Below are 16,312 nucleotides of genomic sequence, written 5' to 3'. Positions count from 1 at the left end.
TGATGGCCATGAAGATTCTCGTGTCTCTCCTGCAAGGTACAGAGGAGGTGCAGAGAGAGCCCCCAGGTGTGGGGGGTGCACAGGCAGGAGAGGATGTCTTCCCTGTATGCACCAACCAAGGATGTGTCTATATTCTACCAGGGCAAACTGGTGATTGAGAAACAGAGAGCCTCCTCCACAAGGGTTGGCATTCCCCAGGCCCCCTCAAGGAAAAAGAAGGGAACCCCCAAATTGATTGTGCCAGACTGTAGGGATAAACAAGAAGAGAAACATACCCCTTTGAGGAGCTTACCATCTTTGTTGGTGTTCTTCTTGTCACCCTGTCAGTGGAGAACCATCTCTGGTTGAGGGAATGGGGGGGCGGGGGCATGGTGAGGGGGTGGGTAGGTGGGTGTGTTCCCGGGTGAGGTGTGGTCTATACTACTGCCTCTGCTGAGCCCCCAGGGCTGGCTGGAAGAAAGACTAGGGTGTGTAAATGGGGGAAGGCGGGGGTTAGCAGCGTCCCCCCGCCCCTCGCCCCCAGTCTCCTCCTCCCAGGCCAGGATTTCGGGCTGCGGTGGGGGTGCTGCCAGCAGGGGGCGCCAGAGGACGGGAAATGCCGCGGGGTGGGCTTGCTGAGCTCGGGACACCGCCCCCGGCGGGGACCCCACGCTCCCAGACCCGGAGCGGAGCCAGGCGGTTCGGCAGGCGTGGGCCGGGGTGCGGAGGGCGCAGAGCGGAGCCGGGGAGCCGAGCCGGCACCCCCCAGGGCACCCGCTCCGCACGCAGGGTCCCCATTTAGACTCTGACCCTCCGGCCAGATGAGCTCGCACAATGCTCTGGGGTTCAGGCGGGCAGCCGGCGTCAGGTAAACACGTAACATACGTGACATTCGTGGCACCACGGTTTGACACATCTTCGTGTCTTAATATTCCGCCAGCCTCAAAAGAAGGCGTGTTACCCTCCGAGGCTCTCTGCCCCCGGCCCTCCTCCGTGTTCCCGGGAAAGTCTCTGTAGTTCCCAGGCTTCTTGCCTGTCCGCCCCCCCCCCACCCCCCCACGCACCCCACGCTGCCCTCGCCCCTCGGCTCTCAGCTCCGGGCCTCCGCAGGTCCCAGCTTCTTTGTCCACCGGCCCGGCCTGCGCCCAGCGCCTCCCTTCCTTCTCTCCTTGTCTTCTTGGCCATGTCCCCAGCCCAGCCTCCGCCCTGACCCTCACACACCCTGAACCCCGAGGGAGGCCCCAGGGCGCTCACAGGACACCCCTCTACCCAAAGCCCGTTTCTCAGCCATGGGCGCCCAGACCCTGCGTCCCGGACTGGACAACAGCATCTGACCAGGCCTGACTTCTTTCCGAAGTTCCCGTGGGGTGAACGCAGGAGCAGAGAGCAGGACCCCAGCTGCAGTGGGGCCAGCGGGGACAGGGGTCAGAGGGGAACGCCTGCGTTCCCTGTGTGGTCCACGGAACCAAACGGCCTGTTGCTAGGTGACCGGATCTCGGGTCGCTGCTGATCTCAGCCTCCAGCATTTTCCAGGAGTCTCTCGGACACCCAGCCCCTGTGGACCCTGAAAAGTAGGCAGAAAGGAGAAGCAAGAGCCTAATCACTCCTGCATACCTGTGGCTCCACCACCCAGTCTTATTGTGAAGGTCTGGCTGCCCAGGCCTCAGGTCACTGCCACCCTGAGCCTGGGCATCATGGAAGAGGAAGACCTGGCCGAGTACTTCAGGTTGCAGTATGGGGAGCGGCTGCTACAACTACTTAAGTGAGTGTCTTCGGGTCTGTGCCTGGGACCTCCCATACCCACCCATGCCCCACCTTGCAACCCCTCTCACCCCTATAACCCAGTGTCCCAGATCGTCCTGCCCCATCACCCTGGCACCAATCCACCGCTTATCACCAGGCTCCACTTGGCTCCTTGGACATCACACAGTCCTCTCTTCCTCTCAACACACCATTCCTCTCACTCAGATGGGAACAGGACTCCCTTCCCTCCCCATGGCTTTCTGTCTCCACGGGTTACTCCCAGTCCCAGCCTGCCTCAGGCCCCTCTTGCCCATGTCTTGGACAGGAAGTTCCCCCACATTGGAGAGCAGACAGCGTCCCCATCTATCCAGCTACTGGAGAAGAAAAAGGAGACCAAGATCATGCACCATGCTATGTTGCAGAAGAAGGAGGTAGGGGACTGGGATGGGGTGCAGGGGCCACCGGGACAGCCCTTCAATTTGTGGGTGACAGTAGCTAGTGCCAGAAGTCCTGGATAGTGGTTCTGTGTTCCCTCTATAAAGACAGAAATTATCTGAGTTTGGGGGATACCAGTGTCCTGGGATGCTCCGCTCTGAACCAGGTGTGGGGTGGAAAGTGGGAGGTCTGGGGATAGAGGTACTTGAGCAGAGGGTGCTGGGGCCTTCCTTGGTACCCGTGTCAGAGGCCCTCCTGACCTTTCTGCTCTCTCCACCCCAAGACATTTCAGAGTAGAATGGAAACAATGAACGTGCGCTGGGAGGAACTGGGCACCAAGGAGGCCCAGCTGAATGCCCACATTCAGAAGTTTGAACAATTCATCCAGGTATCAGAGTGTGGAAACCCACATTCTGCAGTCCCCTCCTCCCCCTCCTTCTCCTCCACGTCTTCCTCCTCTTCTTCCTTCTTGTTTTTGCTGATTCCTCACCCTGGATTAGATGTCTCTTCAGTGCTCAACAATACCTGGGGTTTCTCCCTTTATGTCCCCACTTATTGCTGTTTGTAATTTCTTGTTTACTTGTCCATCTTTGCTCCTTCTAGATGTCCATTTACCATTTCCTTGCCCATACCTGGTTCACACAATTTATTGAATGAATGAATGGGCTACTTAGAGATACAAAGATGAATCAGGCAGAGTTTTAGTCCCCCCCTCAACTCTCCCCACCCTTCCCTCCTAACACTGAGGGTCCAGAGAAGGGGTGGTGGAAGGACCAGGCATCAGAGTCCATTCTGAGCAAATCCTCTCCACTGGTCTTTTGAGGAGTGATTTCACCATTTTAAAATCCAGAAGGAACGGCCTGGCCCAGCTCCAGGGAGAAATCACTGGCCTCTGCTACAGAGGACCCTGCTCTTAAGCAACCTCTGTCTTGCTCTGGGCCTAAACCAGGTGGGGAAAGAAGCTGATGGACCAGGCATATTCTCCAAAGGCCCAGACCTTCTTACTGACCAGAGAAAAGCTAGTGGAGAGGTTGGGGAAACAGGAAATTTGGGGGTGAGGGGTTCTCCAGATGGCCAGCAGAGACCAACAGTGGCAGAATCCTGGAAAGCTTGCTACAGATACAGAGCCTGGGACTCTCCTTTCTCCTTGCTTTCAGCAGGACTGAGGTCCGGCCCAGGCAACTACATTTTTAAGAAGCCCCTCAGGAGATTGTGATGTACAGTTGGACCTGAAACCACTGGTTTGGGGCCCTTCAGTCCTCTCCTGGGCTTACAGGGCACCATGCCAGTCCTCTGTGTGCCTTCTCCACACTCCTGCAAGTGCCGCCAGCACATATGCCCACCCGTGTGGAATCACAGGGGAAGGAGCCACATGAGTGCATTTGAGGGGTGGGTTTGCCCTCTATTCTTGGGGGGAGGGCTTTGCAGAAGGAAGGAGAAAGTGTCGGCCTGGTTGCAGTAGCTGAGCCCCATGTCTTTTTCTGGGCGTTGAATTGCCTGCATCATTTCCCCCTGCCTGAGCCTGAGGCCAGTCTGAGCTATCAGCTACATGCTCTGTCACATGGCCTTGCCCCCAGGCCCTCTGGAGCAGGCCCGTCCCCTCTCTCATCTCCCTATGGCTCGAGCACTATTTTCCCAGCTTTTGGGAGGCATTTTGGAAATGCCTCTCACTTCCACAGTTGGAGAAACTGAGGCACCAACTACCAAATCAGGGGGGGAAAGCAGACCTTCTCACCCACCTGGATGATCCCTGCACATCCTAAGGGTTGCTGAGCTCAGCAAACAGGCCCAGTGTGGGGCACCACCAGCTGGGTCCCAGGGTGGGCAAGGCAAGTGCCTGACAGACGCCACTTCCCTGGCCCCAGGAGAACGACCAGAAGCGGGTCCGTGCCCTGAAGAAGGCCAACAAGGAGAGGGACCTCAGGAGGCAGCGCATGCGCGAGCTGGCCAAGGCCAAGCAGGAGATGGCGGCCCTGCGGCTGCAGCACCAGCGGCTCAGCAGCAAGCTGCAGGACTACTCCATCTTCAACAAGTACCTGGAGAAGGTGGTGGAGAACTCCCAGGTGCGTGAGGAGGGGTGCCTTCCTCAGCCCCACCTCTCCTTCCCTGACCGTGGGGACCTTCTGCAGAAATGGTCACCCTACAGTGAGGGCAGCTGGAAAAGGCCCCTGGTCAGGGTTGGGGACGGGGTGCTGTATCTTGGTGTCTGTGCGGGTGACAGCTGTGTAAACGGCTCCCTATGGGCGCTGTGTTGTGTGTTGGGGAAACGAGGTTTCTTTTTGTGGCACCAACGACAAGCTTTGCCTGCCTCTGGATGTGGCCCAGTTCGGTCCCCATGTCCCTGGAGTTTCTGTTTACTTGAGAGTGAAAAGGGAGAGGAACAGGAGAGCACGCAGCCTACGGCAGTTTGAGAGCTTGCTCTGTGCTGAGCCCTGGGCGGCAGCTGCACGTGTGACTTCATTCAGTCCACTCCTTCGCCGCCAGGAGGGAACAGAGGCTCAGAGAGGCTAGATAACCTGCGCAGGGCCTCACAGCCTGAAAGAGGGAGCCCTTGCTTCTAACCACTCCTCTGTGGGCCCCACAGTGCTCTTCCTGAAGTTGCCCCGTTTCCAGAGCTGCAGGAACTTCTCCACCCTCTTCCCACCCATGCACCCCGCAGTCCGGTTGACCTGGAACAACACAGGTTTGAACTGTGTCCGTTTCTATGCGACACAGGTCCGTTTCTATGCGATTTTTTTCAATAGGCAATTTGAAAAAACTCGCAGACGAACCAAGTCGTTTAACACAGATGACATAAAGGAGCAGTGTCGCTAAATATAGTACAGCGCTGGAAGTGTCTTTTCTCTTCCTCAGTGACATCTTCTTCTTTCTAGCTTACTTTGTTGTAAGAATGCAGTATATAGTACCTATAACATACAAAATATGTGTTCATCGGCTGTTTATGTTATCAGGAAGGCTTCCAGTCAAGAGTAGGCTATCAGTAGTTAAGTCTGTGGGGAATCAAAGGTTATATGTGGGTTTTCCACTGCACGGGGAGCATCGCTCCTAAACCCTGCATTGTTCAAGGGTCAACTGTATTGGACACTGTTGATGCTGCTCCTTTAAACATACCTTTGCCCTTTCCTCTGGACCCCTCCCTCCCTCTCCTACTTTCTTCCTACCTCCGGTCCTTCCTCCTCAGGCTCCTCTGGGCCCCTCTTCCTAGCTCTTGCCCTAAATGTTCCTCAGGTCTTTGTTCCAGACCCTCCACTTTCTCCTGTCCCCTGGGCCTCCCGTGGCTGCCCCCTGCTGGTGGCTCCCCACGCTCTTTTCCTCATGCTCCCATGTGCCACAGCAGGTAGGACCCCTCACCAGGGCGCGATGATGTGTGAGGTATGCCCCCGGGTGTGGATCAACGGCCCGTGGGGGCTGCAGACAGACAAAGGCGCACAGCCTTTTAAAGTCCCAGCAGTTTCCATGCAGAACCACGAACCTAATTTATATGCCTGAATTCCAAATCCACATTATTTCCTCCATTATAAGAAATCTGATAAATTATTTATTTAATAATTAGGATGGGGGGGTGGTGAGGGAAGACTACTATATTAAAGCAGCAGATAAATGATAAGATGTGACTCCAATTCAGAGCTGGGACATGTATGTCTGAGAACTGAGGAGACGGCCTGTATCTTGCTGTCCTATGTCTCCTTCCTGAGCTTCAGGCCCTACATCTAATTTATGGAGCCCACGACTCGTCTGCTTCCTGCCATCCCCAGTCTGGTGCTGGCGAATGGCATGGCCACCCACCCACTGCCTCCCACCCGCAGCCTCACCAGAACTTGAGCCTCATCCTTGACTCTTCCTCCTCCCGCATTCCCCACAGCCATCAATCAGCCGCTCTGGTCTATTCTGCCTCCTAAGTATTTCTGGAATCCAGTCCCTGCCCCTTCCTCATCCAGACCACCAGCGTACCTCATCTGCAGTTCCGCTCTGCGTTATTCCTGGCCACCGGCCTGTCCAGCGTTCTATCGCCGGTGGGATCCCCACCTCTGCCTCTTTCCTTCTTTCAAAATATTTTAAGCTACTGAAAAGTGTAGAGAATGTATAATAGCACCCAGTACTCACCACAGTTGTGTCAAATCTCAATATTTGCCCCTAATTCTTTTCTCTCCCATAAAACACTACAGGTCATCGAAACCCCTTGAGTGGCCCCTTCCAAGCCCGTTCTTCTTCCCCTCTCCTCAGAGGTGACCAGATCTCTGATTTTCTTATTTCTCTTTCACATGTTCATTTTTATTGCTTTGGCAACATATTACACATCCATAAACTACTAATAGTATTGGACATGTCCTTTTGTGACTTACATTTTTTGATTAAAAACTTTTAAAACCTTTTTTTTTATTATGGAAAATTTCAAAATATACAAAAATAGAGAGAATAAGCTATTGAATGCCCATTACTCATCACCTAATTCCAGCAATTATCAACTCATAGTCAAATCCCCCAAACCTCCCACCTCTGCCATTTTGAAGCAAATTATATTTTTTTATCCATAAGTACTCTGGAACTTAACTCTTAAAAAGAAGAGCTTTTTTTTTTTTAATCCTCACCTGAACACATTTTTCCACTTTTTGTTCAGAGAGAGTGGGAGGGAGAGAGAGGAAGAGAAAGAGAAACATCTATGCGAAAGGGACACATCGAGTGGCTGCCTCCCACACGACCCACCCAGGGCCGAGGACAAACCGCAACCGAGGCGCGTGCTCCCAGTGGGAACCGAACGGGTCTCTCTGGACCACAGGCTGACAAAGAGCTCTTTTTAATATAGTCATAATACCATTGTCACAACCTAGTAAAAATTTGATAGTAATTCCTTAATATTAAATATCCAGTTGATGTTAAAAATCCCCCCATTATTGCACAAATGCTTTTTGGACAGTTGGTTTGTTCTCACCAGGGTCCGAACAAGGTCCCCACACTGCATTGGTTGATATGTTTCTCAGGTCACAGACATTGTTATGCTGATCAAAATAAGCCAAACATAAAAGAGGACATACTGTATGGTTCCCATGAAGTGTTTGAAAACAGGTAAAATGAATCTTTGGTGATAGACGGCACAATTCTGATATCCTTGGTAGCAGGGGGCAGAAGACCCTTCTAGGGTGCTGGAAATGTTGTCATTCCTTCTTCACAGATAACTAGAATCCTGCCATCAGGAAGAGGACTTCATTAAGAGAATTTTTCCTTCATCAACTGTTTGGTCACTACATGGTCTAAAGAAGCAGCTAGTGAAATGCTTGGTACTTTATTACAGTTTTCAGAATAATTAGTTGGTTCTCCAGCATCCTCCAAAACTGACCTGTGCTGTTGTTATAACCATTATGAGCACATGGGTTTTTAACCTGTCTGACATGTTTTAATCCTTTGCACTGATTCTAACTGACGTTCGAAGTGTCCCATCTTTGGACAGTGGGAGCCTCTTCGAGTGGGCACCCGGGTCCTTTTGCCATCAGTGTTAAGTTTGGGAGCAGAGCTCCTGGAGGCCTGATGTGGTCCATTCATTTCAACCATAGGCTGTTGCATCGTGTGTTGAGCGAATGTTCCAAAACAAAGTTCTCTCTGCTTCTTAAAACTCTTCAGTGGATGAAGTCCACCCTCCTTCTTGGGATTTATTGGGCACTTTTTTACTTCTCCAGGTCCATCTCTCCTCCCCATCTTGAGTTCGGGTCGTTCTTACCAAACTTTCTTGAGCCTCCTGAACATGCCACACACTCTCCATGATCTTTTCCGGGGCTCGTCCCTCTACCTGTAATATTTCCTTACCTTCCCCCACCTGCATTTCCTGGCTATTTTCTGTTCATACCTCTAGTCTCGTGTTAGTCATCCTTTCCCCCAAGAAACCCATTCTGGCTGTTCCCACCTCCTCTAATGCTGGACTGAGTGGCCCTTCTCCACAGAGGTATATTTGGGGAAAGGCCAGCAGGGAAGTTCCTAGAACACCAATCTGTCACTGGAAATGTCATGAGATGAGCAAAGTGCTCAGGAAGAGTCCCTGGGTGGCTGGAAAACTCCCTTGGATAAACCTCTGGGTAGGTGAGTTGACATCCCGGTGCTCACACCGCCTTCTAAACAGAGAGGGTCAAAGGGCTTCTCTCCTGCGTGGGGCCTGCAAGTTAGAGCCAGCGTGGCATGGAGGAGGCAGCTGAGCCTCACAGGCCTCCTGCCCCACTGGTACCCTCTCCAGCCTCTGCTGGAGGGAGAGCTCAGCAAATATTGAACAAATTCCAGAGAGCACCATGTTGAAGATCTTACCCCCACAGTCTCCTTCCAGCCCCATCCCCCAGTCATAGATAAGGCTTATCATCGGTGTTGTAAATATTTACTCGCCTGCCTGTTTTCCCTCCACACCACCCCAAGTTGTAGGCTTTTTAAGAGTGGGGTCTGCCTGTCTTATCTCCTGCTCTGTCCCTAGCAGTTAGCATAGTTCCTGCCTTGAATGTGGTTCTTGGTACATTCTTATTGAATAGGATCATCACTGCCTTGGGAAACATCTCAAAGTGCACCCCTCCCCTTCCTACAGACAGGAAGTTCTCGCTCTGCTTCTTAAAATCCTTCAGTGGATAAAGTCTACACCCCTTCTCAGGGTTTACTGGGCACTTTTCTTTTTACTTCTCCAGGTCCATCTCTCCCTCCCCATCTTGAACTCAGGTCATTCATACTAACCTTTCTTGAGCATCCTGAACACCACACACACACACACACACACACACACACACACACACCGCCCACCATCTTTTCTCAGGCTATTCCCTGTAGCGCTTCTCAGCTCTAGAATGGGGGAGGGAGGGCAGGGGCGGAGTTTGCCAAATTCAGATGCCAGGGACCACTTCAGACCAGTTTATTTATTTATTTTTAATCTTTATTGTTGAATGTAGAATGTATTACAGATGTTCCTCATTTTTCCCCCATTGACCCCCTCCTCCCCACTCCCACCTCCCTCCCGCCTTTTCCCACACTATTGTCTGTGTCCATTGGTTATGCATATAAGTTCTTTGGTTTATTTCTTCCCACCCCCCAACCCCTTTCCCTTTGAGGTTTGTCAGTCTAGCAATGAATTTGTACTTCTTAATCCCTTCACCTTTTTCACCCATTCCCCCAACCCCCCTCCCATCTGGCAACCAACAAAATGTTCTCTGTATCTATGAGAATGTTTCTATTCTGCCTGTTCATTTTGTTTGTAGATTCCATTGTCGATAGATATGTATTCATTGCCATTTTGTTTGTTCATATATTTTATCTTTTTTTCAAAAAGACCCTTCATCATTTCATATAATAACGGTTTGGTGGTGATGAACTCCTTTAACTTTTTCTTGTCTGGGAAACTCTTTATATGGCCATTGATTCTAAATGACAGCTTTGCAGGGTAGAGTAATCTTGGTTGTAGGTTCTTGCTTTTCATCACTCTGAATATTTCTTGCACTCCCTTCTGTTCTGCAAAGTTTCTTTTGAGAAATCAGCTGACAGCCTTATGGGAACTCCCTTGTAGGTAACTAGCTGCCTTTCTCTTGCTGCTTTTAAGATTCTCTCTTTGTCTTGAACCTTTTGCATTTTGGTGATGGTGTGTCTTGGTGTGGGCCTCTTGGGGTTCATCTTGTTTGGGACTCTCTGTGCTTCCTGGACTTGTATGTCTGTTTCCTTCACCAAGTTGGGAAAGTTTTCTGCCATTATTGTTTCAAACAGGTTTTCGATTTCTTGTTCTCGCCCTTCTCCTTCTGGCACCCCCAAGATGCGAATGTTGGCACGCTTGAAGTTGTCCCAGAGGCTCCTTACACTATCCTCGTTTTTTTTGGATTCTTTTTTCTTTTTGCTGTTCTGACCGGGCGTCTTTTGCTTCCTTATATTCCAAATCGATGGTTTGTTTCTTGGATTTACGTACTCCACTATTGAATCTGTGTAAATTATTCTTTTTTTCACTTAATGCCTCCTTCATTTCTGACTGTGCATGCATCATTTCTGACTGATCCTTTTTTATGTTCTTGAGGCCCTCCCTAAGTTCACTGAGGTTCTCACTAAGTTCATTGAGCCTCCTTATAAGCAGTATTTTGAACTCAGCACCTATTAGGTTGCTTATCTCCATTTCCCTTAGTTCTCCTGGGGTTTTATTCTGTTCTTTCATTTGGGACCTGTTTCTTTGTCTCCTCATTTTGGCTGCCTCCCTGTGTTTGTTTCTGTATATTACTTAATGAGAGGTATGGGGCTAGCTGACACCAGATGCAGCTTGTCTGAAAGAATTTAGGAAAACCTGAAGCAGGATCCAAGACAGGCCAATCCTATGGTTAAGCAACTGGCAACAGCTTGGGTGGGCCTGAAGGTTGGGTGGGGTGGAGCCTCAGGGAGTCAGCAGGGCGGGGCTACCAGTGTGAGCCAGGTTGTGGAGTCCCAGATATGGCGGCTATCTGCCGCCCCAGAGAAGGGCTCACCAAAGAAACAAAGGCCTCTGACAGCACATTTGTCCCGAAGAAAGCCCCCTCTCCAGTGCCAAACAGCTCAGTTCTTCCCTGTATGTCTCTGGCGCCCCTCGAGCTGCCTCCCCTCCAAGCTTAGAGGGAGAGAGTCCGATAAGTCCGTGCACCGGCCCTTTAGGGAGCTGCCTGGGGCTCCAGCTGCGTCAGCTTCCCTGAGCCTCAGTTCCCGCTGGTTTTTCCAGCCAGAAGTTATGGGGACTCTCTTCCTGGCACTGGAACCCTGAGCGGGGCACCTGGTGTGGGACGGGGACCCCTCAGTCCTCAGGAAGGACCTTCCCAGCCGAAGTGTCCTCCTGATTTTTATCCACCACACGTGGGTGTGGGACCAGCCCCTCCGCCCCTCCTACCAGTGTGGATGTGGCTGCTGCTTCAATTCCGTAGTTGTAGGACTTCCATTCAGCTTGATTTCAGGCGGTTTTGAATGATGGTTGTTCTGTAGTTTAGTTGTAACTTTGATGTGGTTGTGGGAGGACGTGATACCGTTTACCTACCTGCCATCTTGACCGGAAGTCCTGACCAGTTTATTAATCCAAATCTCTTGGGGTAGAACCTGCCAGGTGTCCTTTTTAAAGTTTCTTGCATGATTCCAACATGCTGTTAAGATTGAGAACCCTTGGTCCAGCTGCACGTGCCCCCAACATATGGCCCATGGCCCTTACCAATCCAAGAGAAGCAAGCAGCGGGACTGCAGTGGCCTCAGGGCCTCTGCCCCTGGGCCCGTCTTCTAGACAAGGAACCTAGGCGGGAAGTTGGCAGGGAGCAGGGGCAGCCGCACAGGGTCCTGGGGCCGCTGCGCAGTGACCCGAGCCCTCCTCCACCCACAACTGCAGTTTGAGGAGGCCCACGAGGTGATGGCGCGCTACAAGACGCTGGTGAACATGCACTCCGACCTCATTCAGTCGGTGCAGGAGGGCCAGGAGAAGATCAAGCATGCCAAGGCGTGGCTGGCCCGCTACATGGAGGAGAAGGACGATGAGATCCTGCAGCACAACATCGACCTGGCGTACCTGAAGATGCGCCTCGAGCGCGCCCGCAGCGACGTCATCATCTGGGTGAGCGGTGGGTTGCACAGGGCACTTCCGGGGGTACTGGGTGAATGACAGAGGGACACATGGGGCGCGGCACATACACGTTTGCTGCGCTCACGTTCCTTCCTCATCCCCTCCCTAGGAATCTCGCTGGGCGCACATCCAGAACACCGCCGCCAAGAAGACCCTCTTGCTCGGCACCATTAAGATGGCAACACTGAACCTCTTCCAGATCGTGAGCAAGCAGCTGAAGGAGAGAACCAATGTGTCCCTAGAGGACACGCACAAACAGCTGGACATGGTAAGAGGAGGCGCAGGTGCAGGTTGGGCTGTGTCCACTGAGCCAAGATGGTTCTTGATTGGTTGAGTGGATGAACCGGATGGAGCCATGGTTCTCAAATGTTGACAGGATCAGAATCACCTAGGGTCTGGAGAGTATCGCTGGGTCCCACCCCCAGAGTCTCTGACTCAGTAGGTCTGAAGTGAGAACCCATGAATTTCCATTTTCAACAAGTCCCTGGTGATGGTGCTGGTCTGGGTTCCACACTTTGAGAACCACTGCATTAGAGCCAAGACCCTGTTGGCCCCAGTCAACTCGGATGGTAGCAGGGACTCACTCTTGAATTCACTGTGCAAAAGTCTTATTAGTCTAGTAAGTTCCTGGAGGCTTATGCCTGAGGCCCACCCTTTGGGAAGAGAGACTATTGGTGAGGGAGAAGGGAGGTAACTCAGCAAGTTCAGGGAAATCTTAGAGTCTATTAGTCCCTATCTGAGATTTTCTCTTTGAATTAACCAAAAGGAAATAACTTCTTCAAAGCTGCGTGATGCCAGGTCCATGTTCCACCTAAAATCATCTCACTTCTGACCAAAGGTGAACACACCCCATAATTTGGGAGACTCTGTATCAGCAGATGAATTTGCCGTGCTTCTTGCAACATGCGCAGAATCACAACGATTTGTTTGTTCCTTTGGCAAAGTCTTTAGCTCTTCTGTGAAATGGTGGAAAGTGAGCTCCTGAAAGCATTTTTGTTTTGTTCCCAGTTGTGTCCCCAGAGTCTAGCACAATGCCTGCCTCACAGCAGGCGCTTGATAATATTTGGAGACTGGAGATCAAACACAAACCCAAAAAAGCACCCGGCTGAGAGGCACTTCCCCTGTTTACCAACAACAACAACAGGAAAACTCATGAAATGTAAAGGATTTCACCCTCTGACCAGCCAGGAAGAAGGATTTCCCTGAACCCAAAAATCCACCTGCTTCTTAAGGCATGTTAGGGCAGAACTGTTGACAGTCCAAAGATTGTAACAGGAGTTAGTAAGTTTCTTCTGAAGCCACAATTCTCAAACTTGTTTTTATCCTCACCCGAGGACATTTTTGCATTTATCTTCAGATAGAGCGGGAGGGAGAGATGGGGGGAGAGAGAGAGAGAAACATGGATGTGAGAGAGATACATCAACTGGTTGCCACCCATAGGACCCCAACTGGGGCTGGGGACAAACTGCAACTGAGGTACATGCCCTTAGCAGGAACCAAACTCGGGAGTCTCTGGTCCATGGGCCGACGTTCTAACCACTGAGCCAAACTGGCCAGGGCAATTCTCAGACTTTTTTGGTATCAGGATACCTTTACTCTCTAAAAATGTATTGAAGACCCTCAAAGAACTTCTGTTTATATGAGTTACATCAATTGTTATTTACCATATTAGAAACTCAAACAGAAAACCTAAAAATACTTAATTCTGTTCATCTTCAAATAACAAGAGGCAAATGAACATAAATGGCATTTTTAATGAAAGTACATTTTCAAAAATCTTAGTGAGGTGAGTGGTGTTATTTGACATTTTTACAAATTCCCTTGATGTCTGGCTTCATAGAGGACAGGCGGGTTCTCCTACCTGCATTCACATTCCCTCTGTGTGACAGCCCATGTCATGGAAACATTCTACTCTGCTAAAAGCCACTGTACACTCACGAGAGAATAAGAGCGAAATAATAATAATAATAATATCTTAGATTATCAAAAGAGTGTTTGGCCTTGCAGCCTCTCTCCCAGCGGTGGGGTCTCAGGGACTCCCGGAGGTCCTCAGGCCCCTTCCTTTAGCTGCTGTAAAGATGGGGGGCAGGAGGTGTGAGCTCCCGCTGCTGCCCTGCCTGCATTCCCTGCTGAGACCATGGCTTCCAGTGTATCCACCCCAAACTGTGAGCTTTCTGACTCCCTTTCAACCTTGATCTGCCTCTGCAGGAATACTTAATATAGCCCAAATGATGTTTTATTTTATTTTATTATCCTCACCCAAGGACATTTTTCCATTTTTTGTTCAGATAGAGTGGGAGGGAGAGAGAGAGAGAAACATCGATGTGAAGGGGACACATCGAGTGGCTGCCACCTGCACGACCCAACCAGGGCCGGGGACAACTGAGGTATGTGCCCTTAGCAGGAACCGAACCTGGGTCTCTCTGGACCGCAGGCCGACGCTCTAACCACTGAGCAAAACCGGCCAGGGCCCAAATGTTGTTTTAAACTATCCCACTTCATTCCCAAAAGCTAGGAGTCTTCTGAGAGAAATCAAGTAGTCTGAAAAATGAAAAATAAGGACCAGGAAAAATATAAGCTAAAATCTGAAGTCAGGGCAAGAGAGAGAAATAAAGACTGTAGAATCTTGTATTATAAAGGGAAGTAGTTGGCTCTGAGCTTCCTGGTGACCAGGAGGAAAAGCAACACATAGTTCTGGTACCAAAACAGAAAAACATAAGTTTTCCTCAGAGAAAACAAACCTTTTCCAGCACTCTACTCTAATTTCTCGAGGAAGCTTCAGAGACACTCAATCAACAATGTTCTCAACAAATCCCTACAACACATCCAAGCATGGGCTTCAGGAACCTCTTACTAGAACTAGGAGCCCAGCACCATAGTACGGCTTCGGACAAGTGATTCTGCGAAGGGCCAGGACAGTTTGAATTCCATCTACGGTGTCGTGAACGCCCAGCATTACTCCTGAAAAAAGCCCAAACTGTCTGGAGCAGCATTTTCCAAACTGGGCTTGGAAAACCCTAGAATCCCAAGATGTTAGTAAGTTTCCTATGGAGGAATAAAAGGACTCTGTGGATTAATAAATTTAGAAAACTCTGCAGTTAAACAAACTTGGATAGTTCGCGAGGTTCTGTTCTGAGACTCTCTAAGCAGATTCAATATAATTTATCTTCAGTTTAATGTTTCTGAAACTTACTTGACCACTGGATCCTTTTGGGGGGTGGGGGGGCATGTGATTACTTATTATAAGAACAAAGTTTGGGAAATGCTGGGCTTGTCTTCTCTGTGACCTTGGGAACGTTACTTTAATTCATTGACCCTTTGCTTCCTCTTCTGCAAAACAAGGGTCACGGCAGTAACAGTACCAGCATTTGCTACTAACAGATTTGTTGAGATTTTTGGACAATCTGTGTAGTCCTGTCTCCAGGAACATTCCTGAAAAGGAGTTTTAGAACTGAGATTTTAGAGGTCATCTAGGCCAACCTTTCCTCCCCCTGCCCTTTTTAAAGATGAAGAAACTGAATCCCAGAAAAGGACCCCAGGTCTTCCCACCTGGAAGGCAGCGCTGTTTCCTACTGGTTACATGTTCTTCAAAACAGAAGCCAGCAGCCCTGGCCAGTTTGGCTCAGCGGTTAGAGCGTCGGCCTGCGGTCCGGAGAGACCCGGGTTCAGTTCCCGCTAAGGGCACGTACTTCGGTTGCAGTTTGTCCCCGGCCCTGGTTGGTCGTGTGGGTGGCAGCCACTCGATGTGTCCCTTCACGTCGATGTTTCTCTCTCTCTCTCCCTCCCACCCTATCTGTACAAAAAATGGAAAAATATCCTCGGGTGAGGATAAAAAAAAAAACAGAAGCCAGCAAATAGAATTCAAACTTCCTACATGACTCGAGATTAGCATAATGAACATCAGGTCTGGGATTCAGGTCAACGACCACCTTAAAGGTTGTTAAATTGTGGGGAGCCATCTGCCCGACACCGGCTGGACGCTGCCTGCTAAATGTTTCTAGTCCCTGGTCTGCTCAGGGTCCTCTCTCTTCTTCCTTTAGTCAGACTGTCAGCCTGTACTTCTTCCCATCTCGGTGTCTGCCTCTAGGAGTTCCTACTCCGTTGGTAGGTATTGCTGTTAGTCTAGAAAGCCTGATCCTCCATGTCAACTGGAATAATTGTCAGATGAGGGGACATGGCTTCAGGAGTCGGTCATAGGAAAACGGTAACTCTTGGACATGCTCTGTCTGTGGATAGGATGGCCTGTCGCTGGGTAGGGTGAACTCTGGTCCCCTTGCCTCGTTAGATCCAGCAGTTCATCCAGGACCTGTCATGCATCTGGGCAGAGGTGAAGAAGAAGGACCAACAGCAGATCCGGGTTTAAGGAGCAGCCATGAACAGATGGAGAGAGAGAAATTTCCTGGCGAGCTTGTAGTCAGCCACCCAAGGCCAGCCCTCTGGAACCCCCCCTCCCCTCCCCCCGGCATCCTGCCATATTTCTCCTTGGCCTCAGTCCGTCCACCACTGAAGACATTAAATTCTATAAGAAGTTTGTTCCTAAGTTCTCTTTTTGGTTGTTTATTCAAGGGGAAGAGGGTCCACTGAGGAAAGAAC

The 16,312-nt window shown here is 50.5% G+C and overlaps 1 protein-coding gene across 1 annotated transcript; it reads left to right on the top strand.

Annotated features, from left to right (window-relative positions):
- The first annotated feature begins 800 nt into the window (after nt 1–800).
- CCDC42 (coiled-coil domain containing 42) lies at nt 801–16,082 on the top strand. Its single transcript, XM_036269711.1, has 8 exons — nt 801–847; nt 1,613–1,741; nt 2,048–2,153; nt 2,441–2,545; nt 4,023–4,220; nt 11,489–11,710; nt 11,829–11,987; nt 16,005–16,082. The coding sequence occupies exons 1-8, from the start codon at nt 801–803 to the stop codon at nt 16,080–16,082; spliced, it is 1,044 nt and encodes a 347-aa protein (XP_036125604.1).
- The last annotated feature ends 230 nt before the right edge of the window (nt 16,083–16,312 follow it).

Source organism: Molossus molossus, unplaced genomic scaffold (genome assembly GCF_014108415.1).
Source record: "Molossus molossus isolate mMolMol1 unplaced genomic scaffold, mMolMol1.p scaffold_m16_p_19, whole genome shotgun sequence".
Lineage (NCBI taxonomy): Eukaryota > Metazoa > Chordata > Mammalia > Chiroptera > Molossidae > Molossus > Molossus molossus.
Note: the sequence above shows the minus strand (reverse complement) of the source record. Positions and strands in the feature narration are given on the sequence as shown.

Bases quoted from the DNA above. Each gene is read 5' to 3' on its own strand.
- CCDC42 (XM_036269711.1), top strand. From the start codon at position 801: ATGAGCTCGCACAATGCTCTGGGGTTCAGGCGGGCAGCCGGCGTCAG. The intron at 2,154-2,440 runs GTAGGGGACTGG...CTCCACCCCAAG, and splicing joins CTATGTTGCAGAAGAAGGAG to ACATTTCAGAGTAGAATGGA. The intron at 11,988-16,004 runs GTAAGAGGAGGC...TTGCCTCGTTAG, and splicing joins CGCACAAACAGCTGGACATG to ATCCAGCAGTTCATCCAGGA.